This window comes from Bufo gargarizans, chromosome 2 (assembly GCF_014858855.1).
Source record: "Bufo gargarizans isolate SCDJY-AF-19 chromosome 2, ASM1485885v1, whole genome shotgun sequence".
NCBI classification, from domain to species: Eukaryota; Metazoa; Chordata; class Amphibia; order Anura; family Bufonidae; genus Bufo; species Bufo gargarizans.
This window is the reverse complement of record NC_058081.1, coordinates 544,400,323-544,428,147: the sequence shown is the minus strand read 5'-3', so window position 1 is coordinate 544,428,147 and position 27,825 is coordinate 544,400,323. Positions and strand designations below refer to the sequence as shown.

Below are 27,825 nucleotides of genomic sequence, written 5' to 3'. Positions count from 1 at the left end.
GATTCTTAATGAATCAGATTCAGTATGAATTTCTCCCAAAAATTGTTGCCAAACAAATCTAATCTTTGGGCTATTAATTTTGAACAAAAAGAGTAAGAACAGCTCCCAGCACCATTTTACTGTAAATATTGATAGAGAAAGCCATGAGGAACGAAGAAGATAGAGGATAATATGATAATGAGGAGGGGGGGGGGGGGCTTGCACCGATTGGCTCAGAAGCTAAAAGACAGCCTTATCCGACAATCAGGGGGCTGTATTTATTCAGGTCCTTCTGAAGAGAAAGAAGAACTGTCATTCTGTGTTCAGCTTGTGACCTGAAAGGACGTCTAGTGGTAGTGTCCTTTCACAAGCCACAAATCTAGTGAGATAGGGATACTATAAGCACAGTTTAGGGAGGGAATGGGGAGATATAATTGGGTATATTTTAGGTAGTAAGGAAGTGAGGCACAGGTTGTGTGTTTCATACAGCCTGCAGGCAACTAGTTCCATGTTACATGCAAAATTATATTTTTCTGTATGAACAGGCAGCCAGAAAAAGTTCATAGACATATTGACAGCATCCTAATAGCATATATTCTACTGCAAACGCTGAACAACTGCACTTTCATTTCTAAAAATAAGTTTAAATTTGCTGTTTGTAATTTAGCATTTCAGTGCATTATACACGTGCTACTAAACATTTTCAGCCATAGCTCTCTTGGTGTTGAGGATCCAGGGACTGTCACCTACGATACACTCTTCATAGAGCTATGCCTACTTGCAGAACCCATAAGATGAGCTCCCACTTGCTCATCACCTAGATTACTACACAAAGTTACTGCACTAGGTTTCTGTATCTTGTTTCTTTAACTCACACTTGGTGGAGAATGTGGGCCGCTACTTGTAGTTGTTGCTGTCCAGCAAGGTGCATGCCACGGTGGACACTTGGATCAGCTGATAGGGGCAGAGATAGTGCATGTCTTTCATGGCCCACTTAGTCAATGCTTTTTGCTGCAGTGGAGAGGCAGCACCACAGCAAGATGGACAGGTGCTATTGACACTGCAGCTCCTGTGTCTGATTCCCATAACTTATCTACCTTGACGTCCATCTCCATGGACATCCTCCCCATCCCCAAAAAGAAGCAGGGCAGATCGTCGCTCCCACTCCTCCTCCCTCATCATGTGTGGAGTGAAGAGTTGCCATGCCGTGTTAGAGCTGATCAGCCTGAGTGAGAGTAGTCACCTACTAAAGTGCATCAAGCAGTAAACATCCTGCTGGCTGTCTCCCCGTCAACCTCAAATGGGCAATGAGGACAGCAACAATGACAGGAAGATTGTGGCTGTGCTGCATTTGGGGATAATAACACGTGCTCCCTGCATGGTACAAGTGATTCATTTAGTTGTGTAATGTTTTTTTTGAAAAAGTGCACTGGCTTGCAGAGGGTGCTGGCCATGTCCAGGAGAGTAACTTTGCATTTTAGTCACTTTTATGTGGCATGGAGCTCCCTCTTGGGCTTGCAGTGATATAATGGTCAGCCATTGCACCACTTTATTTTCAATGTTTCATCTGGAATTCCACCTTGCATATGCAGTACGCTATTACAGGGGGGTATCAGCAAATAGTTTGTTCCTATTGTTATGAAATGTTATGTACACTCAACATGACCTTGTATGGTTTGCAGGGATGGGGTTCCTTCTCTCTTGGCAGAAGTGGAAAGGTCCTGCTTACTGTCTAGAGAAGGAAGTTCTATTCTAGTGAAGGGAAGGGAAGCAAGACCATTTGATCCTACTCCTTAGGCTTCAGGTTGCAGAAACTAACAGATCTCTGTAAAAGTCCCTGGCTAAGGCATGTATCTCATAGTAGACATGAAGAGAGAATTGGCTAACTGTTTGGTCCCTTAACATCATATATTTACCTGACTCCCCCCCCACCTCATAGAAATAAATACACGACACTACTGCTTGGATTTAATCGGCCACAGCAGCCGTTTATTGAATAAATACATAACATAATTAACTTAATAACCATAAATTAACCAATGACGAGGGAGGTCCTAGAAGCCCCAATAACCTCATAAACACCGGTAACAAACCTGCAACTCCATCTTGCCCCCAGCCGTTGAACCCAGCTCGGAGGCAGCAACTGATGGACGCCTAGTTTGTTAATACCAGCTCCTCCATGAGAGTCCAGCCCCTCCCACGGGGCCCCTTCCATCCTCAGATACCACCATATTTTCCCACTTCAAGGACCTTCCCTGCCTCCACGACTGCCGCAACAAAACATGACTTACACCCCGCCCTGAATCCCTACTCGACCAACCCCCCCAGTATCCCCCCCTCCCCACTACCCCTTTTATTATTATTATTTATTATTATTTTTTTTATATAAAACCTCGATCAATAGGGACGGGAGGGTGGGCATTCACTTTCCCCTGGCCGACTGCCCCTGGCCCCGCCTCCTCCTCCGCTTTGACCGCCAACCACCCCCACCGTTCACATGGCGACACGCACCCTTTCCTCAATCCCTGCCTCTAGACCTTAACCCCTACCTCACCTGTCCCCTCACACCAAAACCCTCTTCATGAGCGGCCTCCCCTTACTGCTGCGCTCCTTGTCCGGCCTAACTTTACAGCCACAATTGCCATATTACAGTTACTAACCAGAAATTCTACAGAGATGGACAAGATAGCATAAGAAATAGTGCCATTATTTGCCATTTTGCGGACCTCAATATCTATCAATCTGGGAAAAGGATTTGAACTGTGTACAGATTATTGTTGGATGTACTAAAACTCCTATTTTGTACTCAAGTAAAAAGAGATGTTTATTCTTCTATTTCTGGCCTGATTTTCTGATATTTACTACACCATACACTGGCCATTTCACTACTAAACTTCCTAAACAACCTACAACCACCGCACAGAGCTATCCAGTAACCTCCAGAGTCCATAAATATATATTACATACATCTCAAACAAAACCATAAAAGTATACCATAACAAATACATATTTCAATAATTGACATTATAAATAATTGGAAAGGGGGGAGAAAAATAGCACAATGAAAAAGAGATACAGAGAAATAACAAGGGTCAATGTTCAAATGATGTGGTATTTGTCACCAATTGGCTATGCTGTTTATATGCCTAATGTTCCACTAAAGTCATACAATATACTGCCGATCAAGTGGCCAATATCTATACTGATGAAAATCAATAAGGTCTTTATACAGGTGGCAAAATAAATCCTCTCAGGTTTTGTGAATAGCTATCTCAAGATACCGGCGGTCATTGTGCAGGCACTGCAGCGTGTAATGCTCATGTGTGCCAGGCTGCCCTGAGGCAACAACAAGCTGTCCTCAGTAGGAAGTGTATTGTCCATTTCCTCTGTATCCCCTCAGCCACGCTCCATTGATGCTCGTGAGCTGATTTGGGTGCCACACCACTGTGAACATGGTTCCTCCTCCTGGCTGGACAGTTGTGTACCTGGCCGCTGTTGGTGCAGGAACCCACCCTCTGAACTACCTGTGGACAACTGGCCTGATAACCTTATGAATGATCCCTGTTCCTCCTCCTCTTCCTCCTGTGCCACATGATTATTCATCGTTGCATGAAGAGTTTTTTCAAGGATGCATAGAAGTTGGACAGTAACATTGATGACGGTGTCATCAGTGCTGGCCATGTTGGTGGAGTACTCGAAACACGGCACACACGTCCCGCATGGAGGCCAATTTGCTGGTGGTGATGTGGTGCTGTTCCACAGAGCGACTCACCCATGCGTGCTGAAGCTGAAACTCCACTATCGCCTGCTGCTGCTCGCACAGTCTCTCCAGCATGTGCAAGGTGGAGTTCCAACTTGAAGGTATGTGCATATGAGGTGATGAGCTGAAAAGCCAAAGTTAGGCTGCAGCGCAGTCAGGCGAGCAGCATCAGGGTGAGAATGCCGAAAACGCACACAGACGGCCCGCACTTTCTGCAGCAGCTTTGATGTATGGGTGTTATTTTTCAAGAACCTCTACACCACCAAATTCAGCACATGCACAGGCAAGGGATGTGCATCAAACCGGCTAGGCCCAGAGCTGCTACGAGATTTCGCTCGGTGTCGTACACCACCAGGCCAGGCTTGAGGCTCAGTGGCACCAACCAATCATCAGTCTGTTCTTCCATGCCCTCCCACAGCTCCTGCGCGGTGTGGGGTTTTTCACCCAAACATATGAGTTTCATAACAGCCTGTTGTCGTTTCCCCCTGGCTGTGCTGAAGTTGGTGTTGCAGGTGTTATGCTGACATGATGAGGAGGTGGTACAGGAGGATGAGGAGGAAGCAGAGTAGGAGGAGGAGGCAACAGGAGGCACAGAGAAACAGGAATCCTCGGTGGCGGTAGGACATGCGCCAAACCGTCTTCCGCCTCAGGCCCAGCTGCCACTACATTTACCCAGTGGGCAAATGTCCCTGCCCATGCTTACTGGTCCACGAATCAGTGGTTATGTGGACTTGCCACTGATGGTGTTGCATAACGCACACCAGATTTTTTTCGCCACTTGTTCGTGCAGGGCAGGGATGGGCCGCCTGAAAAAGTAGAGGAGGCTTGGAACCATGTACTGTGAGACAGCTCCAATCATAAGGTTTTTAAATCTCCACCAGGCGAATGGCAGCATTTCAAAGACCATAAATTTTGAAATGCTGGCATTCAGGGCTTGCGGGTGGGTAGGGGGTTACTTCCTCTTTCTCTCCAGGGTTTGGGGGATGGACAGCTGGGACACTGTGGAGATGCTCTGTGACATTGCTGGTGGTGGTGCTGTCACATCCTCTTTTTGCGGGGAGCCAGGTGACCCTGTCGCTCTAGAGGGGAAGGAAGAGGCCAAGACTCCAGCAGAAGAGAGAGCAAGAGGAACCTCAGATCTTTTGTGGTTCTTCAGGTGTCTACTCCACTGCAGCTTGTGCTTTGCATTTAGATGCCTGGTCATGCAGGTGGTGCTCAGGTTTAGAACATTTATGCCTAGCTTCAGGCTCTGACTGCACAGCGTTCAAGCCATCTGTGCCTTGTCATCAGCACATTGCTTGTAGAACTGCCACACCAGGGAACTCCTTTGAGCTGGCTTTGGTGTGCTCAGTCCCTTGGCGTGGTGGGCAGTAGCAGGCGTACTGTCTAGGGGACAGCTATTGTGGTTTTGCACTCTGCTCCCTCTTTTGCTGTGTGGCTGGTGCTGCATGACCACCACCTCTTTCTCTGAACTGCACACGTCACTTGGATGACTTTGATTCCATGTGGGGTCTAGGACCTCATCATCCTCCACATCATCTTCCACTCACTTTTCACCCCTGCCCTCCTTGCCGATCTGCACAGTGCAGAAAGCCGCAGCAGCTGACATCTGTGTTTCATCATCATCCTCAGAGACGTGCTGCAGTGGTCCTCCAACATCCTCATCCTCAAACATTGGTTGGGCATCAGTGCACTCAATCTCTTCCACTTCAGTGGCAGGGCTAGGTGGATGGCTCATGGAAACCCTGCCAGCAGTCATCAAAAAGCATAAGTTACTACTGCATGACTTGGGGCTCAGACTGCTTGGCTGATTTGCAAAGGGGTTGAGGTGGAAGACAGATGCCCATGGACGCACTGTCAGCCATCCAATCTGATACTGCCTCTAATAGTTCTGACCTCACTATTCATATATCGGTATTCGGGCCTACATAATGACACATAACGTCTTGTCGCCTGCGTGCACCAGAGGACGGTGTTTTATTTGGGCACGTAGCTGGCACAGACCGCCAACATTCTCTCCCTGCAGCTGGAGTTCCACCAACACTAGCAGCACCACGACCATGGCCACATCTCTTATTTGATGCTCTCTTCATTCTTTGAGGGCACCAACAGAATTAACAGACTGACTAACTATTCTATTTCAGTGTCACGGATGCAAAGTAGGTGTTTTGCAAACCAGAATAAGGGTTTATGTCACCCACAGAATTAAATGACTGATTAACTATTTTATTTCTGTGTCACGGATGCAAAGAAGGTGGTTTGCAACCCCAAAAATGGGTTTATGTCACCGGCAGAATTAACAGACTGATTAACTATTGTTTTTCCATGTCACGGGTGCAAAGGATTTGTATTCCACAAAAAAAAAGGCTATAGGTCACCAACAGAATTAACAACCAGATTAAGTATTGTATTTCGGTGTTACAGATGCAAAGGATGTGCATTGCACCCCAAAAAATGGCTATAGGTTACCCACAGAATTAACAGCCAGATTAAGTGTTGTATTTTTGTGTCACGGATGCAAGGGAGGTGTACTGTACCACCAAAAATGGCTATAGGTCACCCAGAGAATTAACAGCCAGATTAAGTATTGTATTTCTGTGTCACTGGTGTAAAGGAGATGTATTGCACCCACAAAAAATGGCTATAGGTCACCCAAAGATTTAACCCCTTAGGGACCCATGACGTACCGGTATGTCATCTATAGTTCCGCCGGCAGGCGGTGATTGGAACATGGTGACCCCCCCTCCCCCCGTGTCGGCGATCGCCGCAAACCGCAGGTCAATTCAGACCTGTGGTTTGCGGCTTTTACCTGGTGCGGCGGCAGTGGTCGGCGGTGCCATCGGGTCCCCAAGGGGCTGTGGGAGGGACCCCATGGCATGGAAGGCAGCGCGATGCCTAAGGAAGGCATCGTGCTGCCTTCTGGTGAAGAGCCTGTGAGATCCAGCCAGATCCCTGGATCTCACAGGCCGGAAGCTGTATTAGTAATACAGAATTACTCATATAGCCAATGCATTCAAATACAGAAATATAGGAATGCATTGTAAAGGATTAGACCCCCAAAAGTTCAAGTCCCAAAGTGGGACAAAAAATAGTGAAAAAAAAAGTTGAAAAAATAAAGTTTTCCCCCAAAAAAATCAAAAGTTGCAAGTAAAAATAAACAAAAACATCATTGGTAAAAAATAGGGGGAAAAAAAAAGTATACATATTAGGTATCGCCGAGTCCGTATCGACCGGCTATATAAACTTATCACATGACCTAACCCCTCAGATGAACACCGTAAAAAATAAAAACTGTGCTAAATAAACAGTTTTTTTGGTCACCTTACAACACAAAAAGTACAACAGCAAGCGATCAAAAAAGGCATTTACCCACCAAAATAGTACCAATCTAACCATCACCTCATCCCGCAAAACATTAACCCCTACCTGAGACAATCGCCCCAAAAAAAAAAAAAAAAACTATGGCTCATCATTTTTTTTGTTTGAAAAAAGCTGTTATTGTGTAAAACTTACATAAATTAAAAAAATGTATACATATTTGGTATTGCTGCGTTTGTATCGACCAGCTCTATAAAAATATCACATGACCTAACCCCTCAGAAGAACACCGTAAAAAATAAAAACTGTGCTAAATAAACCATTTTTTTTCACCTTACATCACAAAAAGTGTAATAGCAAGCAATAAAAAAGTCATATGCACTCCAAAATAGTGCCAATCAAACCATCATCTCATCCCGCAAAAATGAGACCCTACCTAAGATAATCGCCCAAAAACTGAAAAAACTATGGCTCTCAGAATATGCAAACACTAAAACATTTTTTTTTGTTTCAAAAATGATATTATTGTGTAAAACTTACATTAAAAAAAAAAGTATACATATTAGGTATCGCCGCGTCCATATCGACCGGCTCTATAAAAATATCACATGACCTAACCCCTCAGATGAACACTGTAAAAATGTAAAATAAAAACTGTGCTAAATAAACCATTTTTTGTCACCTTACATCACAAAAAGTGTAATAGCAAGCCATCAAAAAGTCACACGCACCCCAAAATAGTGCCAATAAAACAGTCATCTCATCCCGCAAAAATCATACCCTACCCAAGGTAATCGCCTAAAAACTGAAAAAAATTATGTCTCTCAGACTATGGAAACACTTCAACATGATTTTTTTTTTGCTTCAAAAATGAAATCATTGTGTAAAATTTACATAAATAAAAAAAGTATACATATTAGGTATCGCCGCATCAGTGACAACCTGGTCTATAAAAATATCACATGATCTAACCTGTCAGATGAATGTTGTAAATAACAAAAAATAAAAAAACGGTGCCAAAACCGCTATTTCTTGTTATCTTGCCTCACAAAAAGTGTAATCTAGAGCAACCAAAAATCATCTGTACCCTAAACTAGTACCAACAATACTGCCACCCTATCCCGTAGTTTCTAAAATGGGGCTACTTTTTGGGAGTTTCTACTCTAGGGGTGCATCAGGGGGGCTTCAAATGGGACATGGTGTAAAAAAAAAAAAAAAAACTGTCCAGCAAAATCTGCCTTCCAAAAACCGCATGGCATTCCTTTCCTTCTGCGTCCTGCCGTGTGCCTGTACAGTAGTTTACGACCACATATGGGGTGTTTCTGTAAACTACAGAATCAGGGCCATAAATATTGAGTTTTGTTTGGCTGTTAACCCTTGCTTTGTTACTGGGAAAAATGGATTAAAATGGAAAATTTGCCAAAAAATTTTAATTTTGCAATTTTATCTCCATTTGCCAATAACTCTTGTGGAACACCTAAAGGGTTAAAGACATTTTTAAAATCTGCTTTGAATACCTTGAGGGGTGTAGTTTCTTATATGGGGTCACTTTTATGGAGTTTCTACTCTAGGGGTGCATCAGGGGGGCTTCAAATGGGACATGGTGACAAAAAAAACAGTCCAGCATAATCTGCCTTCCAAAAACCTTATGGCATTCCTTTCCTTCTGCGCCCTGCCGTGTGCCCGTACAGTAGTTTATGACCACATATGGGGTGTTTCTGTAAACTACATAATCAGGGCCATAAATATTGAGTTTGGTTTGGCTGTTAACCCTTGCTTTGTAACAGGAAAAAAATATATAAATATGGAAAATCTGCCAAAAAAGTGAAATTTTGAAATTGTATCTCTATTTTCCATTAATTCTTGAGGAACACCTAAAGGGTTAACACATTTTGTAAAATCAGTTTTGAATACCTTGAGGGTGTAGTTTTTACAATGGGGTCATTTTTGGGTGGTTTCTATTATGTAAGCCTCGCAAAGTGACTTCAGACCTGAACTGGTCCCTAAAAATTGGGTTTTTGAAAATTTCTGAAAAATTTCAAGATTTGCTTCTAAACTTCTAAGCCTTGTAAAATCCCCAAAAAATAAAATATAATTCCCAAAATGATCCAAACATGAAGTAGACATATGGGGAATGTAAAGTAACTATTTTTGGAGGTATTACTATGTATTATAGAAGTAGAGAAATTGAAACTTGGAAATTTGCTATTTTTTACCACTTTTTTATGTATAAATAAAAAAGATTTTTTTTTACTTCATTTTACCAGTGTTGTAAAGTATAAGATGTGACAAAAAAAATCTCTCAGAATGGCCTAGATAAGTCAAAGTGTTTTAAAGTCATCAGCACTTAAAGTGACACTGGTCAGATTTGCAAAAAAAATGGCCAAGTCCGTAAGGTGAAATAGGGCCGAGTACTTTAGGGGTTAATAGCCAGATAAAAAACCTAACACTGTCCCTCACTGCAGAAGAATCCTGTCCCTACACTATTTAGAGCAGAATGGCGGCGCAACACATGATCTGGCATTTATGTAGGCTGGGTCAAGTGCTGCGTCTGTGAATCACAGCCATGCCAATACCAGGCATGACTGTGATGGCTTCAAAGTGCCAACAACTTAAAAGCTTGTTGGTCGGCTGCACTGCAGCCTTTAAACATGCGTTATTTACCATCCAAACACTGAACCTGAACACTGAATTCCATGGCAAGGTCCGTGTTTGGGTGCCTAGACACCACAATGTTCAGTACGAACCAAACCATTCCAGTTCAGGTTCGCTCATCCCTAATGATGGTCAGATCAACCTCTAAGGCAGTGTTTCCCAACTAGTGTGCCTCCAGGTGTTGCAAAACTACAACTCCCAGCATGCCTGCACAGCACAGCCAAAGGCTGTCCGGGCATGCTGGGAGTTGTAGTTTTGCAACAGCTGGAGGCACGCTGGTTGGGAAACACTGCTCTAAGGGCTACAGCGTATACTGTACTGTTATAATCCACATGGGAGACTGAAAGACTACCCCACTGTGCATTTTGCTGTATATACTGTTGAAACTGCGAAGTAAAGTGCCTGTACATGACCATGGCAACCAAGCATATGTGCCCGTATTATGTAGTCAAGAAATATGAACCTCAGAATGCATAAAGTTCAGTTATTTGGTGTTGCATCTAAATCAGCTGCCATCTTTATCTATCTCCTCACCTTTATCACACAATGGCTTCATTACAACTGTATACAGCTTTTCACTTGAAACAAACCTGTTCCTGTCTAAGGCTCCAGTCTAGATTCCCATCCATGCATCATGCTGGGTATTTTAAAATGAACTCACATACCTAAAAGAAGATCTATATTTGACTTGGCAAGTAAATGAAAACAAATAGTCAAAGATATAAGTATAGTGAAAAATAGTTCACTTTATGATTTATTAAGATATGTGCAAAATATTCTGTACAGTACACAGTGCTTGAAAAATACCTCAAATAGTAAATATAATATCTTTCACATAAGCAGACTGATAAAGTTCAGGCACGTCACCAAAACTGGTCAGTAGATGCACAGGAGAAGAAAATTAGCTAAACACGTGATACACATCTGCGGTTGACCAGGGAGTTAGTACATACACTTGGTGTTCTTTCATTTTATATACAAGCAAAATTAAGACTAAAAAAAGTAATAATCCAAATAACTGCTTATATTTGAACACTTCACATTTGTTGCATCTGTCCTAAAAGCTATCTATATTTTTCTTCATTTAAAACATAAATTTGAAAATTTATCAAACCTGGTTTAAAGGACAAATGGCATAGTTACCAAAGCAACCAATCAGATTCCACCTTTCATTTTTCAGGGCTCCTTTACAAAAACAAAGGTGGAATCTGATTGGTTGCTCTAGGCAACTAAGTCAGTTTTCCTTTACACCAGGTTTGATAAATCTGCCCCAAAGAATTTTAACTAAATCACCTGATTTATTGAAAACACCAGCTTTACTATTATTCTTGAAATTCTTCTCTGGTCCCACACCACTGCTCACCTGAGGTCCTCATTTGGCTTGTGTATTTGCTAGGCCTCATTGACATTGTGTCCTCAGTGACATGACAACACGTCCATGCATCTTGCAGTCACTGATATGGGACAATACAATGTTCAATTCGATCAATGTGATCTGCAGTTATAATCTAGAAGGTCACAGTCACATCTAGTGTCTACATAGGCCAGTGAAGGTTGGAAGAGATTAGTGGTTAGGACTGGAGGAGATTTTTAACAGTATAAAATTCATTTTATTCTTATTGCATATAGACTTGGACCATTTTAGGGAAATGTTGGCATGACACAAAGTACCTGTATCGAAAGGTGTCATAAATACCCTTTCATATAAAGAGCTATTTCCTTACCAAGACAAATGACCTAGCTGATGGATTATTCTTCATAAAGGTGACTGGACAGTTCTTGGCAAGCAGGCACTGAAGCTGTCATGATGCAGAACAAGCAGGCACAAAGAAACCCTGAGATATCTACATTGCTGGACCTAAGCTAAACTAGGATTTAGCTTTGGGATATTGAACTTAACCTTGGCAATGGAATTACTGTATGAAAACTTTAAAATATAAATGTTTAGACTGTTTTAGATATCCTCAATGCACAATTGTCAGCATAAAGTAAAAGTCACTTGTGCGGTATCATTTTACTACACAGTACCATTTAAAGCACAAAATATAGAAGGGTGAATACAATTTCTAGGACAAAAGAACAGCTCTAAGTATAGCGAACAGTACAATTAGAAGTGATATATAGTTACCACTTTCCTAAAGTTCTCCACAATTAACAGCTTGTCCCACCAAAAGGAATAAATCAACGACAGCCAGACCAAGAAAACATATTTTACATTATCATATCTAAAAAATAAAAATAAAAAACTCTCAGCTCTTTTTTCGTTTTTCTCCACCAGATATAAGTACTGTACATCATTGGAAATCAGCACATTTATCTATCACACTACCAGGGCCTGTCCAACCTGTTAAACATTCCTCATGTCCTGCTTGAGTTCATCTACCTGAATAATGGAAGAGTGACTTCTTCTACCTTTATTTCAGCAAAAGTTTTACATATACAAAAACTCAATGGAGGGAATTTATCACAACCTGCACTCCAAAATTCTAGCTTCAAAAAGTCACAAAATAGGGCTTTTACCACTTTATTTGGGCTAATTTGTGCAAATGTGTGACTTTTTGCATTTTTACACCACCCACTTGAGTTTTGAAAAGTAGGTGGGGAAAAGAATGTGATTAGCTATGTTAATTAGTTTTACTCTATATTTTTCACTATGAGTTTTTGTTATTTAACCCCTGAGATGCCGCTGATTACGGCATCTGTGACATTCAGTTGCTAGGGGGTTTATCAGGGGTTAAAAAAAAAAAATTCTACTCACCTTATCCAGTTGATCTTGGAGAGGCTGTCTGTTCCCATCTTGGTTGAAGAAAACCCGCCATAGACCTGCGGCGAGTGTGATGACATCACCACGTGATCACGCTGGGTGCGTGTGGTGACATCGTCAGCTAACCACTGGTGCGAGTTTTCTTCAATCAAGATTCGCTCAACACTAACCATTTACTTGCTGGTCTATGCAAGTTGCCTGAACATTTTATGTGCCCAAGAAAAAAGGAATTTAAAAAATAGTAGATAAAATGACCTGCATACCTCCACTGTACAACATAAAGAATATACATGTAGTAAACATATTTACAAGTTGTTTCTCATCTGTCACTGAAAATGATTTTTCTGCAACTTCTGGGTGGTGGTGATGTGTTCAATGTGTAAGTTCTTGTGCCTATTTCAGTTATTTCTCCTGCACCCATTACAACATTTCCCTGTTATAAACATCTTAAAGTAGATTAAAGTCTCCTCTATATGTTATATTAACAAGTTTATGCTGTGTGCCGCAATCGTACAAGAACAAGTTCAAGTCTTAGCCTTTTTCTGCATCTTACTAATCAAAGGTAAACATGATGGAGATCAAGGTGACCTCCTCATCCCACAAAGTATATAGTAATTGGGTTGTTCAGAAAACCCCAGTAACATCTTCCAGGACTTGTTCAGACAATGTCCTATGCTATAGCTGAAGATCTCATTATCTCTAAATATTATTCCGGAGCTGAAGGCAGCCTTGGTCGGGGCTTGGATTCTGCAGTTCCATTGGTTGATGCATAGGGGCCTGCCTCTGTCCCATTATTCCAGGAGGTTGATCTGTTAATTGAATGCTTTCCTCCACCAATGTTTAGCAAGTTTTCACTCTTTGAATCTGCAACAGTTGAGAGAGAAAAGTTCAATATTTTTCTAGCACATTACATGAATACAAAGATAAAGAAGATGAGAGGTAAAAGGAGGAGAGATATGCTGTCATGCAACCAAAGACCTTAGCTTGGTTCTTTGCTCTGTTTATAGCTGTATCTATTAGAGGTGGTAAAGATATGTATTAGTTAACTTTGAGACCTTAAGAGAAAACCACTGCTGTTAAGTGCCTGGTATGAAAGAAAATGGGAAAATTCCTTGGTGAATCAACTCTTACTGTATTCCAGGAATGTTTTTGTAACTGGGCTGGGAACACCTTCAGTTAAGGAACCTACAATCTACAAGAGATGTGAGACAGTTTTAATGCCAGGAGCTTCCATTTCCTAGGTAAAGAAGGAGCCCAACTATTTCACAAATGACAATGTATATGCAGTAGGTTTTGTAAATAAAGTCCCTTCCATATCGCAAGACATGACAGTACTTCCAATATTTCAGAATATCTTTTAGTGAGATGACAGGGAAGCAAAATATATATATGTATATACAGTTGTTTTAAGATTTTTGATAGGATGTGGACTACTCAGCCTTTACCACAAGTGAACAGGTTGGTAGCACTTCAGATTAGATTGCTATGATGCATTCAGTTTGATTGATTAGACTTGTGGTCATGCTGGAGGTTGTGACCATAATTGAGGTGCAAAAATGCACTTCCATTACTATTGTATGAAACCAGCCTAAGGGAATGTCCACACAAGATGAATATACAGTGATTGATAGCATACTCTATATAAGTGTGCAGTACCACCGAACAGAGTACCGTATTTTTCGCCCTATAAGACGCACTGGCCCATAAGACGCACCTAGGTTTTTGGGGAGGAAAATAAGAAAAAAAACATTTTTAACCAAAAGGTGTGCTGTGTGTTTGGTGGGTTTGGAACTAATGGTGGTCTGTGGATGGCACTATTACTGGGGATCTGTGGATGACTGACACTGTTATGGGGGGGATCTGTGGATGACGGACACTGTTATGGGGGGATCTGTGGATGACGGACACTGTTATAGGGGGGATCTGAGGATGACGGACACTGTTATAGGGGGGATCTGTGGATGACGGACACTGTTATAGGGGGGATCTGTGGATGACGGACACTGTTATAGGGGGGATCTGTGGATGACGGACACTGTTATGGGGGGATCTGTGGATGACGGACACTGTTATGGGGGGGGGATCTGTGGCTTGCACTGTTACAGGGGGGGGGGGGTCTGTGGCTGACACTGTTACAGGGGGGATCCGTGGATGGCACTGTTATGGGCTGGGGGGGGGGGGGGATCTGTGGGTGGCACTGTTATATATGTGCCATCCACAGACCCCCCAGCCCATAACAGTGCCATTCACAGATCCCCCCCCGTAACAGTGCCATCCACAGATCGCAATCCGAACCGTCGACCCCCCCCCCCCCGCCCGTCGCCGCACAAAATATAAGTTGTCATATTGAATTAATATTTATTAAACATGCCCCCCAACTCCTATTACTACCTTTCATCCTAATCGCTGCTGTAGAAATCAGGCCGGCAGGACGGCCGGCGCGTCTCACTGACGTCACTTGCCTGCGCCGCCTACTTCATTCATAAAGTAGGCGGCGCAGGCACGTGACACGAGTTACGCTGCCGCCCGCCCGCCTGGCCTGAATTCTACAGCAGCGATTAGGAGGGAAGGTAGTAATAGCAGTTGGGGGGCATGTTTAATAACTATTACTTCAATATGAGATCTTATATTAGTATACCGGAGCGGCGGGGCGGTGCTATACTACACTGACTGCACCGCCCCGCCGCTATTGCTGGCCCCCAGCTCCTCCCCGAGTCCCCGCTCACTGATACATCGCTGCCAGCGATGTAAAACTCCACGCATTCGCCCCATAAGACGCAGGGGCATTTCTCCCCCATTTTGGGGGAAGAAAGTGCGTCTTATGGGGCGAAAAATACGGTACTTCCAAATTTTTCTTTATTTGATGTATTTAATCTGTTCATGCTTTGTATGTTTTACCAAAAGCTGTCTGTAGGTGACACTCTTTAGTTAATTATGCCTTGACACAGAAGAGAAAGGTAGCTTACCCCTCTGAGGGAGCAGCTTTCTAGTGAGTACTGCATGAGCCTCTGTACAGTTTTAGCATTGCCTGCCATTCAGGGCAGATGCTAGTTCTGCACCAAGAGAGACATCATCCCTGTTAAAAGAGAACAATCTTTAAGGGAAAACTGAAGAAGACTTTCCTAGACTGTCCAGGATAACAAGGCCAAGCAAGTTAGCAAGGTATTCGCTGTTTATGGCTATAGACTTTTCTGCTTGTTGAAGAATTTACACTCACTGGCACATCTCACACTTATACAGTGTGGCCCACAAAAAAGTAGTCTGCCCCCAGCAATAGCATGACAAGATGAATGAGCAAGTGGAATGTTATTTTTTTTAATAATTACCCACAAGTCACACAAGATGCCAAAAGTGGTCCCTATTGACAGCGCTTAAATAGTTATGCTGCGGATAATGTTTGTTACGTTTTCCTTGAATTCATCCAGGGGCTGTGGATTGTTAATGTACACGTTCTGTTTTAAATTTCCCATCAGTTAAAAAAAATCCCATGTTGACAAGTCTGGGGATCTGGGGAACGTGGTGGCCATAACCCCTTGCTTACAGTTCGCTCTTCTGTAAACAGTTCATGAACCTGGGCCAGCAAGTTCCGTTAGGTGTGGCATGTTGCCGATCTTGTTGAAAAGCAGGACATAGTTTCTAGTTGGTTGTAAAATTTTTCAAAGATGTCCAGGTAAATTGTAGTAGTCACAGTTGATTTGAAGAAAATTGGTTAACAAATCAGTCTTAGTTGCCCATAAATCTGATTAGTTGCCAATCAGAGCTCAGCTTCCAGTTCCTACAGAGCTCTGAATAAATTAAAGCTGAGCTCTGATTGGTTGCTATGGACAATTTAGACAGATTTACTATTAGGTAGTTTGATTTCGAGATATTGGAGGCAGGCTACTTTTTCGTGGGCCACCCTGTGTATAATGGTTTGGATGAACATTTAGCATTCTGCATCCCTTAGACAGAAATTGCAAACCTAATTTTTGCAGGTGTATGGTTTGTAGTCTGTGGCGCATATGACACTTTCTTGCTATGTGTGTGGATAATTTGTAGTCTGAGATAGTATAAGAAAGGACTTATGCCATCTAGTCTTGCTGATAGTTCCACTCTGGTGCATGGGTTCAGCCACCAGTAGGCATAATCAAACGTCATAAAAATTGCCCAGCACTCCAGGGATTAAAACTTTGTTTGCATCTTAAATGTAGACCGCAATGGTATATACTGTATTTCGGTTAAACAACCTTACTTATGACATACATTTTATGGAATGACATCCCGTAATTAAGCTTGGAGCATATTCTGAACATCACTAGGAAAAATACTGAATATATGACAAAAACACAATACTTTAACAAACAGACGTGTGAAAACAAACGTGGATAAAATGTAGAATTATATGATTGTATGCACAATTGTTATCCATGTTTGTTTTAATGTCTGTCTATTACAGCATTGTGATTTTATCACATATTGGATAGGTTACAAAGTGTTTAGAAGGAGACTACTGAGACTACTACTCCTATTATCGTCATTGTTGCAGTTTGCCTATATACAGCCATTGGGAAGTGACTGCACTGTGATTTGCATTGGAACTGTGCCTTGATAGCGTTGGATGTACTACAACTTTCATTCTGCACTTTAGTTAAAAGAAACAATCGGCCTGGTTACTGACTCCAACACCATACGTCAGCCACAGTACCTACACCTTCTGCCTTGCACCCGAACAACATTTATAACACCAAGGGCACCCCACCTACCATCAGACAGGGGCCTCAACATCAGGGTGTGCCCTGAGGGAAGAAAGGGTGCACCCTCATATCACTGACCTGGCCCTAGGGAGGATCTGGGCTTGTGTAAAGTGTATACCTAGATAGCTGTCAGTCACTGAAAACACCTCCCCATGTCCTGAGAGCTGTTCACGGGTTAAGTTAGAAAAATATAAATGTATACATTTAAAGTTTTACTAAATCTTTTTCCACAAAATGATATATGAAGCTTTCTCAGCTCCTCCTGCTCTATAGCATGGTGCCTGCAGATTGTTCTGTTACTGGCAGTTGCTCTTCAAGCTGGGGCTACACACAAAAAGGTTTTTGTGGTTAGATGTAGCTGTATTTCAAACATAATAGTCATCCCAGGATTTATGCACAACTATTATGCACCATACTTGTTTTTTCAGACTGTATCTTTCTTGCTGATATGCTGTATTTGTCACATTACGGCTAATGAAAGTCGCATGTGCAAGCAATTCAGTGCATTCCTCTGGCATACAAATGACTGTCCTACAGTGAAAGTCACTCGGTATATAGCCCCAGACTGAAGGCTTCCATACATGTTAGACCATTTTTGTCCAGACCTGATGTTTTTTGCCAGAATCAGTCGACAATCTAAAGTTTAGGGGGAACTCTCCACACTCATCAAGACAGGGGAGTGATTAAAGTAAAGGAAATATTTCATCACATTATTCAGCTACACCCAAAACATGAGGTTGCTTTTGTGGAAATACTTGTTATGTAATGCTTTCCCAAGGGCATCCAATAAGCAGGTCTGAACCGAGTATTTATCTACTCTTACATGATTTGGCAACTATGAAAATTATGAAGAACAAATTATTTAAAAAAATATGAAAATTGTAGCCAAGCCACTGCCAATGCAACAATGCAGCCACAACGTTATTCCAAGTTGTAAAGTGTAGTTAAGCCACCCCGAAACTCTTTTAGATCACTTGGAGCATATAATAACCATTATAGGTTGCATCAAAAGAAGCCTGTGATGAGAACATAGCCCTGCCGCTTTACAAATCACTAGTCAAACCACACTAGTCTGAGTATTATGTACAATTTTGGGCTCCTGTGCACAAGACAGGCATATCAGAGCTGGAGAGGGTTCAGAGGAGGGCAACTAAAGTAATAACTGGAATGGGTGGAATACAGTACCCAGAAAGATTATCAAAAGTAGTGTTATTCCGTTTAGAAAAAAGATGACTGAGGGGAGATCTAATAACTATTGTGACACAGTGAGGGGTTGTGTCTGGCAAGGTAGGTTTTTTTTCCTCCCAGCATGTGCGGCTGGGATGGTTTCCAGCCAGGTGAGGTAAAATATCGGACCAGAGTTTAAGTGCCTGTCTGGGTTTTGGCAGCACCTGGCTGTCCTTAAATAAGCAGCTGAGCTCAGCAGAGAGGTCTGTTTTGGGGATCTGAGGCTTTGTGCCGTGCTAGAGGGCTTAGAGCCGCATGCTGGGGAAACAGGCCCTCTAAAGCCTGCTGTGGACTACTGGAGGCAGAACTGTCAGCAAGGTGACTTGTGTTATATGAACTTTCTATTGTGTGTGAATTAACACCAAGACTGCAAAGTTACGAGTTGAGTTAAGAACTTGTATTTTGTCTCTGTACTGCGCCCGCTTACCCTATCAGAGCGAAACACCACACTATGTATAAATATATCAGGGGTCAGTGCAGAGATCTCTCCCATCATCTATTTATCACCAGGACTGTGACTGTGATGAGGGGACATCCTCTGCAGCTAGAGGACAGAAGGTTTCTACACAAACATAGTATAGTGTAAATACAAACATGTATTTCTTGACTATAATAATCGTGCAGGTTATGGTTACTAGAAATCTGGAGAAGGATCGTTAATCCAGGGAGTTATTCTGATTGCCTGATTGGAGTAGGGAAGGATTTTTTTTTACCCTAAAATGAGGAAAATTGGCTTCTACCTCATGAGGTCAAGTTTGTAGGATAACAGGTTGAACTGGATGGACCTACTGTATGTTTTTTCTTTAGCATAGGTTACTATGTCTGTAAAGGTTCTCATTTATCCAGGTCATGGTATATATCTGTAAAGAATAAATCAAGGCAACTGGACGTACTGTAGATTTCTCTGGGAAGTCTTTTTCTGGGAAGTCTTTATCACCTACTGACTCCAATTAGGATAATGGAATCAACACCTTTGACCCAATGCTGGGTATAATTACCAGATGTGGATTCAGTTACATATTTATTCCCAGAATTTTTGTACAGTCACTCAGAATTGAGAAAGCTCGTTGGAAGAACGAGAAACGTTTTCAAGAAATCTACAGTACGTCCAGTTGCCTTGATTTATTCTTTACAGATATAGGTTACTATGTAACCTAACAGGTATTACCTAACAGGTATTTCAAGTATTTCCCCACTAGTTCAGGACCCAACTGGATGGATGGCCACACTGGACTTAGTATTAACCAATAGACCTGACAGAACAACAGATGTGCAGGTTGGGGGACACCTGGGAAATAGTAAGGATAAAGTAATAACCTTCCAATTGTCATTCAAAAGAGTGTTTCTTCAGGGAGAAACAAAAATACCAAACTTCAAAAAAGCTAAATTTAGCCACCTAAGAGAGGCCATAAGCCTAACTAACTGGGAAAAAGTCCTTAAAAATAAAAATACTGTGACAAAATGGGATATTTTTAAAGCATTCTAAAATTTATTTGGGAGAGGTACATAACTCATGGGAATAAAAGGTTAAAGAACAAATAATGTGCTCAGTTCATGGGAGCAGATGTGCGCTGTGTGAGCTCCGTGCCTGCCACTGCTAAACGGCTGATTTAGCGCTGCTTTGCAGCTCCAAAAGTATTGATTGACAAGAACCCCTATCCACCTGGGCCTATGACTAAGTCCAAGAAATCAGGCGCCAAGCTGGCTTCCCAGCCTCTATCTCAATCCATCCCGGCTATCTTTGCCTTGCAAGTGGCCTCCAAAATGGCAGACTTGCCTGCTTGTGCCAACAACGAGGACTCTATTCATGGAGTGCCATGCTCCCCACCACCATCTCCTTCTCGCCTACTGCTTCTCCGCCGAGGGATCTCTACCTGAACAACTGTTCCGAGATGAGCTAACCCAGGCATTGGCTGAGTTTACCTGCCAAATTCATGACCTGGGCCAACGGGTTGCAGATGTGGAAGCAAGGGCCGAAAGTATGGTGGATGCCATAGCAGTGGATAGACAAGACATTGACACCCAGGCAGCTAAAACTTGAGGACTTAGAGAACCGCTCCAGGAGAGTGAACCTCCGCATGCAGGGAGTCCCCGAAGACTATACCTCATTGCACCAAACAATCATGGATCTCGTCAAGGCCCTGCTGCCTCAACAGGACGACTCCCTGTTCCGAATTGATAGGATTCACAGGGCTCTGGGCACCCCAAAGAACCCGGATTATCCCATGGACATTGTATTGAAACTCTACTACCCAAAGGCCCGTGACCAGCTTCTCACAGCAATCTACCGACGCTGCCGGGCCTATGACTCACGGCGCAGCTGTACCCCGACCTGGCTCCTTCCACCTTGGGGGCGCCACAGGAACATGAAACGCCTTGGGGGCGCCACAGGAACATGAAACGCATCACATTGGCTCTCCAGCAGGCTCAGGTACAGTTGGGTCTTCCCATTTTCCCTGACTTTCTCTTATAACTCCAGAACCTACCTGATCCGGTCTCTTGACCAAGGCAAGGAGACTGGCTAAAGCGGGAATTCTCATTGAGATATTAGCACCTCTCCAGTGATGGCCAGTTTGCATGGTTCGCCCGCGAACATATGCGGGCTGCCATCTTTTTTCACAAATCTGGCGAGGCACAGGTAAGCCCTTACCTGTGCCGCGAGCCGGTCTGAAAACAAATGCGATCACCAGGAGCATGAAGTTCCGAGAACAGCCCGATGAAGGCCCCCGGTGGCTGTTCTCAGAACTGCCTGCTCCCGCTGACCCCACTTGTTTTCAGACCGGCTCGCGCACAGGCACAGGTAAGGGCTTACCTGTGCCTTGCCGGACTTGTGAAAAAAGATGGCAGCCATGCGAACTGGCCATCACTGCTGATCTCTTCCTGCAGACACCCAATTCTAATTTATGTGTCGTCCAAATGTAAGGGGTAGTGTTTTATAGACTATCTAAAACACTACCCCGACATTGTCTGTCTGCAGGAGTCATATTTTTTCCCCACCTCTTCCCCCACCTATATCCACCCCGATATTCTACTTTCTATGCTACCTCCCACACATCCAAAACAAGGGGAGTGGTAACTCTCTTCAGGAATAATTTCCCTTTTCAGGTACAGCAGACCATTTCTAACCCAGAGGGCAAGTATTTGATTCTAGTAGGCACCCTTCAGGATACATCCATATGGATTATAAACTCTTATGCACATAATGAACATCCCATTCACTTTTTCAAAACCTTAGCTGAAGCAATTGACCCCTTAGAATACCATTACCTAATCTGGTGTGGAGACTTCAACTTTGTACTAAACACCACCCTTGATAGGTCCCACACGTCAGATTCACAGCACATGAGTGAGCATAAACAGATCATTAATGACACTATGCATCAACTCTCCTTAGCAGATACCTGGAGAGAGCATAATGGACCAGCCAGGGTTTATACCTTCTACTCCTCTGCACATCACTCTCACAGCCGTATTGATATAATTCAATCCTCAGCTAATGCACTCCCATACTTCTTTTGTATAGTAGACATTGTCTCAGCATGGTCCGACCAGGATATTGTTATTTCTCCTGGCGCCTAAATGAGGCCTTACTCACTGATCCTACAGTCCAGACTCAGATTGCCACTGATCTGGCTCACTTCTTCAGTGAAAATACCACCACAGACTCCTCTCCTCACTGGGTATGGCTTTCCCATAAAGCATTCATCAGAGGCAAATTAATAGCAATAGCATCAAAGAGGAAGAAAGACAGGGACCAGGCTCAGACCTCCCTAGAATCTAAACTAGTTAGGCTAGTTCATGCTCGCCAACAACACCCATCCTTGTACCTACACCAAGCCATTAAATTGCAATTAGAAACTATCCTATCTCATAGGATAGAGAAGGCCCTACGCTAGACTAAAGCAAAATATTATAAGTGAGCCAACAAACCTGACAAGCTTCTGGCTAGAAGGCTCAAATCTCAGCAGCACATCAATAAAATCCTTAGGATTCAAACTCAAGAAGGTCAGGTCACGAGAGTAACCCTAACTGTATATATAATACCTTCACTAACTTCTATCAAGCTCTATACAGGCATCGTCAGCCTCAACTCCCCGCACTCTCTAATGCTTTCATTTCTAAAGCCAACCTGGCCAAACTCACACCAGAGGTCCTACAACAGCTTAATAAGGAGATATTTGTTGATGAAGTTGAAATGACCCTCAAATGCCTGAAACTTGGGAAGGCCCCTGGTCCAGATGGCTTGACTGGCCTCTATTTTAAAAAAAAAATCTCCACAATCCTTACTCCTCACATTAGGGCCTACTGCAACCACCTTCTTCATGGCCATGCAATGCCAGATGAGTTCCTTGATGCTCTCATAACAGTTTTTCACAAACATAATAGGAACCCCCTCTCTCCAGACAACTATAGGCCAATATCTCTTAAACCTTGATGCCAAGACTTAGACTAAATCAATTATTCCCCCATCTGGTCCACCCAGATCAGGTGGGATTCATTCCCCATTGTGAAGCCCCTGACAATGTTTGCAAAACTCTCAATGTAATCTCATGGTCACACCAACTCCAATTTCCCTTAACATTACTTTCATTGGACTTAGAAAAAGCCTTTGGTTGCCTCTCTTGGGAATATCTGTTGTCAGTTCTTAGGGTAATAGGATTTCATGGCCCTTTTGTTCAGACACTGGCAACCCTTTATTCCCACCCCACAGCTTTCTTAAAACTGCCCTCTACTTCCCCCTCACCTATTAAAATTGGAAGAGGAACAAGGCAGGAATGCCCTCTGTCTCCAGTCCTCTTTGCCTTAGCAATCAAACCTCTAGCTGCCCTTATACAGCAAGTCCCCAATATCACAGGAATTACTATTGGGACTCAGGATTTAAAGCTGAATCTATTTGCAGATGACCTACTCATCACAATCACTAACCCAGCCATTTCTCTCCCCAACCTTAATGTCCTACTGCAAGAGTTCTCTAAAGCCTCTGATTTGAAAATAAATCCCTCTAAGTCTGAGGTCCTCCACTGTAACACTCCTCCCAACACCATCTACCTAGCAGAATGAGAATTTGGCTTCCGTACTTACCCCAGTAAACTATCTTAGGCATTTACTTTACTCCCCAGCTGTCCAATATCTATAGAGTGAACTATCTTCCCCTCTATCGAGAGATCAGGTCTGATATGGGCAAATGGGACTCGCCTCTGTTATCTTGGTCAGGCAGAATTCACACCATCAAAATGGTAATATTACAGCATTTGTTATACTTATTTAGGACTCTGCCAATTCCAATGGACCTTTCCTATTTCATCTGGGCACATCGAAGACCAAGGATCAAGCTAGAGGTCATGTTCCTACACAAGCGAATGGGAGGCCTCTCAGTCCCCAATTTCATTAAATACTATAAAGCAGCATGACTAGCACAACTCCTCCTGGTCCATGGCCCTCCGATGTGGGTAGCCCTGGAGATGTCCATGATCTCCCCCCTCTTCTGGCCTGCATTATTTTGGGACACAAACCCTCTTTCCTCTGACCTTTTGGTCTAGGGTCCTGTTATCTTTTTACGCCCTACAACTATGGAGGTCTGTACGCTTCAAGGCTTGTCTTCAATCAAGACCTGCTCCCCTCAACCAACTATTGGCCAACCTGGTTTTCCCACCAGGGGTGGACCTGGGGGCTTTCTCCTGGTGGTCCGCCAATCGCCTGAGACGTCTGCATGACTTCCTTATTGCTGGAAAATTACCCTTAGCAGCCCAACTGAGATCTAAACACTCTATCCCCACATCTGAGGATTATAGATTGGTCCAAGCATTGTCCTTTTGGCGGTCCATCATGGGGACCTCCTCGTCCATTACATATACTCCTTTTGAACATTTCCTCTTATATTCTTTCGATAGGGTGGGACTGGTTTCTCGCCTCTTTTCATGGTTAAATAACCCATCTAATCACAACAAGTTGCCTTTCATGTCAAAGTGGGAGGAGGACACCCACTGCTCGATACCCTTATCTAGGTGGCATGCTATTACTATTACCAGGGGCAGCTGGCAGGTGTCCCTAGTCGAGACTTCTCTTAAGGTTCTTCATAGGGCTTATTTGGTGCCCGAAAGATTGCACCATATCTAGCTATCGGTTACACCTTTTTGCTTCCGAGGCTTTAATTCCATTGGATCAATGTATCATATCTGGTGGGCATGCTCTATAGTAAGTTCTTTCTGGTCGAATGTCTGCTCAATTATATCAGATGTTCTGGGCACTACTTTTCACAAAATGCCATCTGTAAGTCTCCTAGGGGGATAAACCTATAAGCCTAAAATACAAACCATTTAAAATAGCTCAATTCCTTTTACTCACGGCTTGCATACATATCGTGGCCAAATGGCGAACTAACACCCTCAACCTTTCTGAGGTCATGCAGTGGATGGATAGAATGGTCATATACCAAAAAATTGCTGCTACTATAGGGGACACAGTTGACTCATATTTAAAGTTATGGCAGCCCTGGCTGTCCTCCTCCCACTCATCGCACAGGCTACCATATCTGACATTATAAGATTGGAGGGAAGGCTCTGATTTATTACTTGCATTGCCTATAGATACTGAAGCGTTTCGCTTGTTCATCGGGTGATCAGTGGCACATTTACACTAGCAGATTGGACGATTATTGGCTTTTGTAAATGCAGCTTTCGATGACTGGGGGACAATGGGCTGTCTGCATTAGTATTAGGAACACATATGAGCTGTGTGACATTCTAAAAATGTAGACATTTTGATACATCTGTCCTAGTATTTTCTGCATTGAAGGAATGCTTTACTACTTTAAAGGGGTTGTGCAGTGAGTTATATCAATGACCTATCCACAAGATAGTTCATTAATATCTGATTGGGGAGGGTACGACATCGGGGACCCCCGCTGATCAGCTGTTTGAAGCATGGAGTGCTGCTTCCTGGTCATTACACTATGTGCTGTCTCCTCTAAAGCTGTGGCGTAGTGCAATTTCACGTACTTGCTCCATTACAGTGCACTTCCATCATTAAGAGCAATGTAATGACCAGGAAGAGGCACTCGCATGGAGCACCACCTCCTCTTTAAACAGCTTATGGGTGAGTGTCCTTGGTGTCAGATATTGATAACCTTTCCTAAGGATAGGTCATCAATATAAATTGCTGCACAACTTCTTTAAAGGGAACCTGTCATGTGGATATTTGATTATAATCTAACTAATTATGAACAATCATTAACTACTAAAAAGTGCCTTATATGTATTCACTTACTGGTGTGACAGATGGTTACCTCATAATATACACACAAAGATGCCACATGCCGCATGTTAATGAGCTGATTTGAGTACAACGTGATGTCAGCGAGTGCGGCGTTTATTTAATTCAGAGCTATAGCCACTCCCCTGCCCACCTACTGCTGATTCATTTGGAAAATAACTGTCAATCAGCAGCAGGTAGGCGGGGAGAGTCAGGAGCTCATGAATATTCAGGACTCATCATTATGAGCTGGAGCTTTTCAATACAAGATGTTGGCAGATTGACTGGGTCAATGAAAGAAAGTGACCCAGCATTTTGCTAAGAGAATCAGTCACTTATTTATGTTGCCCTTAGTTAGGACACCATAAAACTGGTGACAGGTTCACTTTAATGCAATGACATGGTAATTGGTTGAATTTGTTCTGCTACTGTCCATTGATCCTCAAAGAGATGTAAAATTATTGGAACATTCAGGGCAAATGCAAGGTTTTGGGGATCACACCCTATTCCTCAAGCTGAAGGGGACATAGTCCCTAAAATGTCACAAAATTGCTTTTAAATACTCTACCTCTCTACCTCAGAATAAACATGCTGTATATTATGCCATGAACTGTTAAAAATCTGTATTTGTTCTAATGGAGTCATATTTTATACATACATTTATTTAACAACTGCAGAAAAAGAGGCCACAACAGGTATTTTATTTGTTTTCAGGAGGAAATGTTTTTGACATGCAACTCCAATTTCAGAAAAGTTGGGACGCTGTGTAAAATGTAGATACATGTAAATAAAAACAGAATGCAATGATCTATAACTCCCATAGACCGATATTCTATTAACAATTGATTATAGAACACATATTAGATGTTTAAAGTGAGCCAATAACTAATTTAAAAATTGATGGCAGCAATGCATCTCAAAAAAGTTTGGACAGGACCATTGTGTAGCATCCCCTCTTCTTTTAACAACAGTCTGTAAACATTTGGGAACCGGGAAGACCAGTTGCTGGAGTTTTGGTTGAGGAATGTTGTCCCATTCTTGTCTAATGTAGGATTCTAGCTGCTCAATAGTCCTTGCTCTTTTTTGCTGTATTTTTCATTTTGTGATGCACCAAACATTTTCTATTGGTGAAAGGTGTGGACTGCAGGGAGGCCACTTAAGCACTGGAACTCTTAGAAGCCATGCTGATGTGATGGATGCAGTATGTGATTGAGCATTGTCTTGTTGAAATGCAGGATCATGCCTTTTTTAATGCAGTGCCATCCTAGGGCCTGTAAATCACAAGCATCCAATATTGACTGTCAGCCTTGACTGTTGCACACATGGATTTCTATAGATTCTCAGAATCTTTTGATTATATTATGCACTGTAGATGGTGGGATATTCAAAGTCTTCACAATGTTACGTTGAGGAACATTTTTCTGAAATTATTCCACAATTTTAAGACAAAGTTTTTCACAGATTGGTGAATCTCTGTCCTCTGCCCATCTTTGTTTCTGGGAGACTCTGCCTCTATAAGGCTACTTTCACACTTGCGCTTGATCGGATCCGTTCTGAACGGATCCGATCATATTAATGCAGACGGAGGCTCCGTTCAGTACGGATCCGTCTGCATTAATAACTTTCAATGTAAAGTCAATGGGGGACGGATCCGCTTGAAGATTGAGCCATATGGTGTCATCTTCAAGCGGATCCGTTCCCATTGACTTACATTGTAAGTCTGAACGGATCTGCTCACCTCCGCACGGCCAGGCGGACAGCCGAACGCTGCAAGCAGCGTTCAGCTGTCCGCCTGGCCGTGCGGAGGCGAGCGGAGCGGAGGCTGAACGCCGCCAGACTGATGCAGTCTAAGCGGATCCGCTCCATTCAGACTGCATCAGGGCTGGACGGAGGCGTTCGGGTCCGCTCGTGAGCTCCTTCAAACGGAGCTCACGAGCGGACCGACGAACGCAAGTGTGAAAGTAGCCTAACATGCTCTTTTTATATCCAGTTATACAATTTAGTAGCTAATTACTCCCCCACGTACTTTTCCAGCCTTTTGCTGCTCCTGTCCCAACTTTTTTTTAAATGCGTTGCTGCCATCAAGTTCTAAATTAGATAATTTTTTCATGGACTGGTAAAATGTCTCACTTTCAACA

General features: G+C 42.9%; 1 protein-coding gene across 3 annotated transcripts in view; it reads right to left on the bottom strand.

The window, feature by feature from the left end:
• Positions 1–10,440: 10,440 nt before the first annotated feature.
• The window catches only part of LOC122928574 (cytoplasmic phosphatidylinositol transfer protein 1-like), a 141,103-nt gene continuing 123,718 nt past the window's right edge, over positions 10,441–27,825 (bottom strand). The window contains exons 10-11 of one of the 3 annotated variants that reach the window (XM_044281550.1): positions 13,608–13,668; positions 13,258–13,340 (exon numbers count right to left, since the gene is read on the bottom strand). In XM_044281550.1, the coding sequence (XP_044137485.1) occupies positions 13,649–13,668 (20 nt within the window). In that variant the 3' untranslated portion in view covers positions 13,258–13,340; positions 13,608–13,648. Of the gene's footprint in view, positions 13,341–13,607; positions 13,669–26,063; positions 26,959–27,825 lie in introns of those variants that run through there. The other 2 variants (XM_044281548.1, XM_044281549.1) reach the window with 2 other exon arrangements.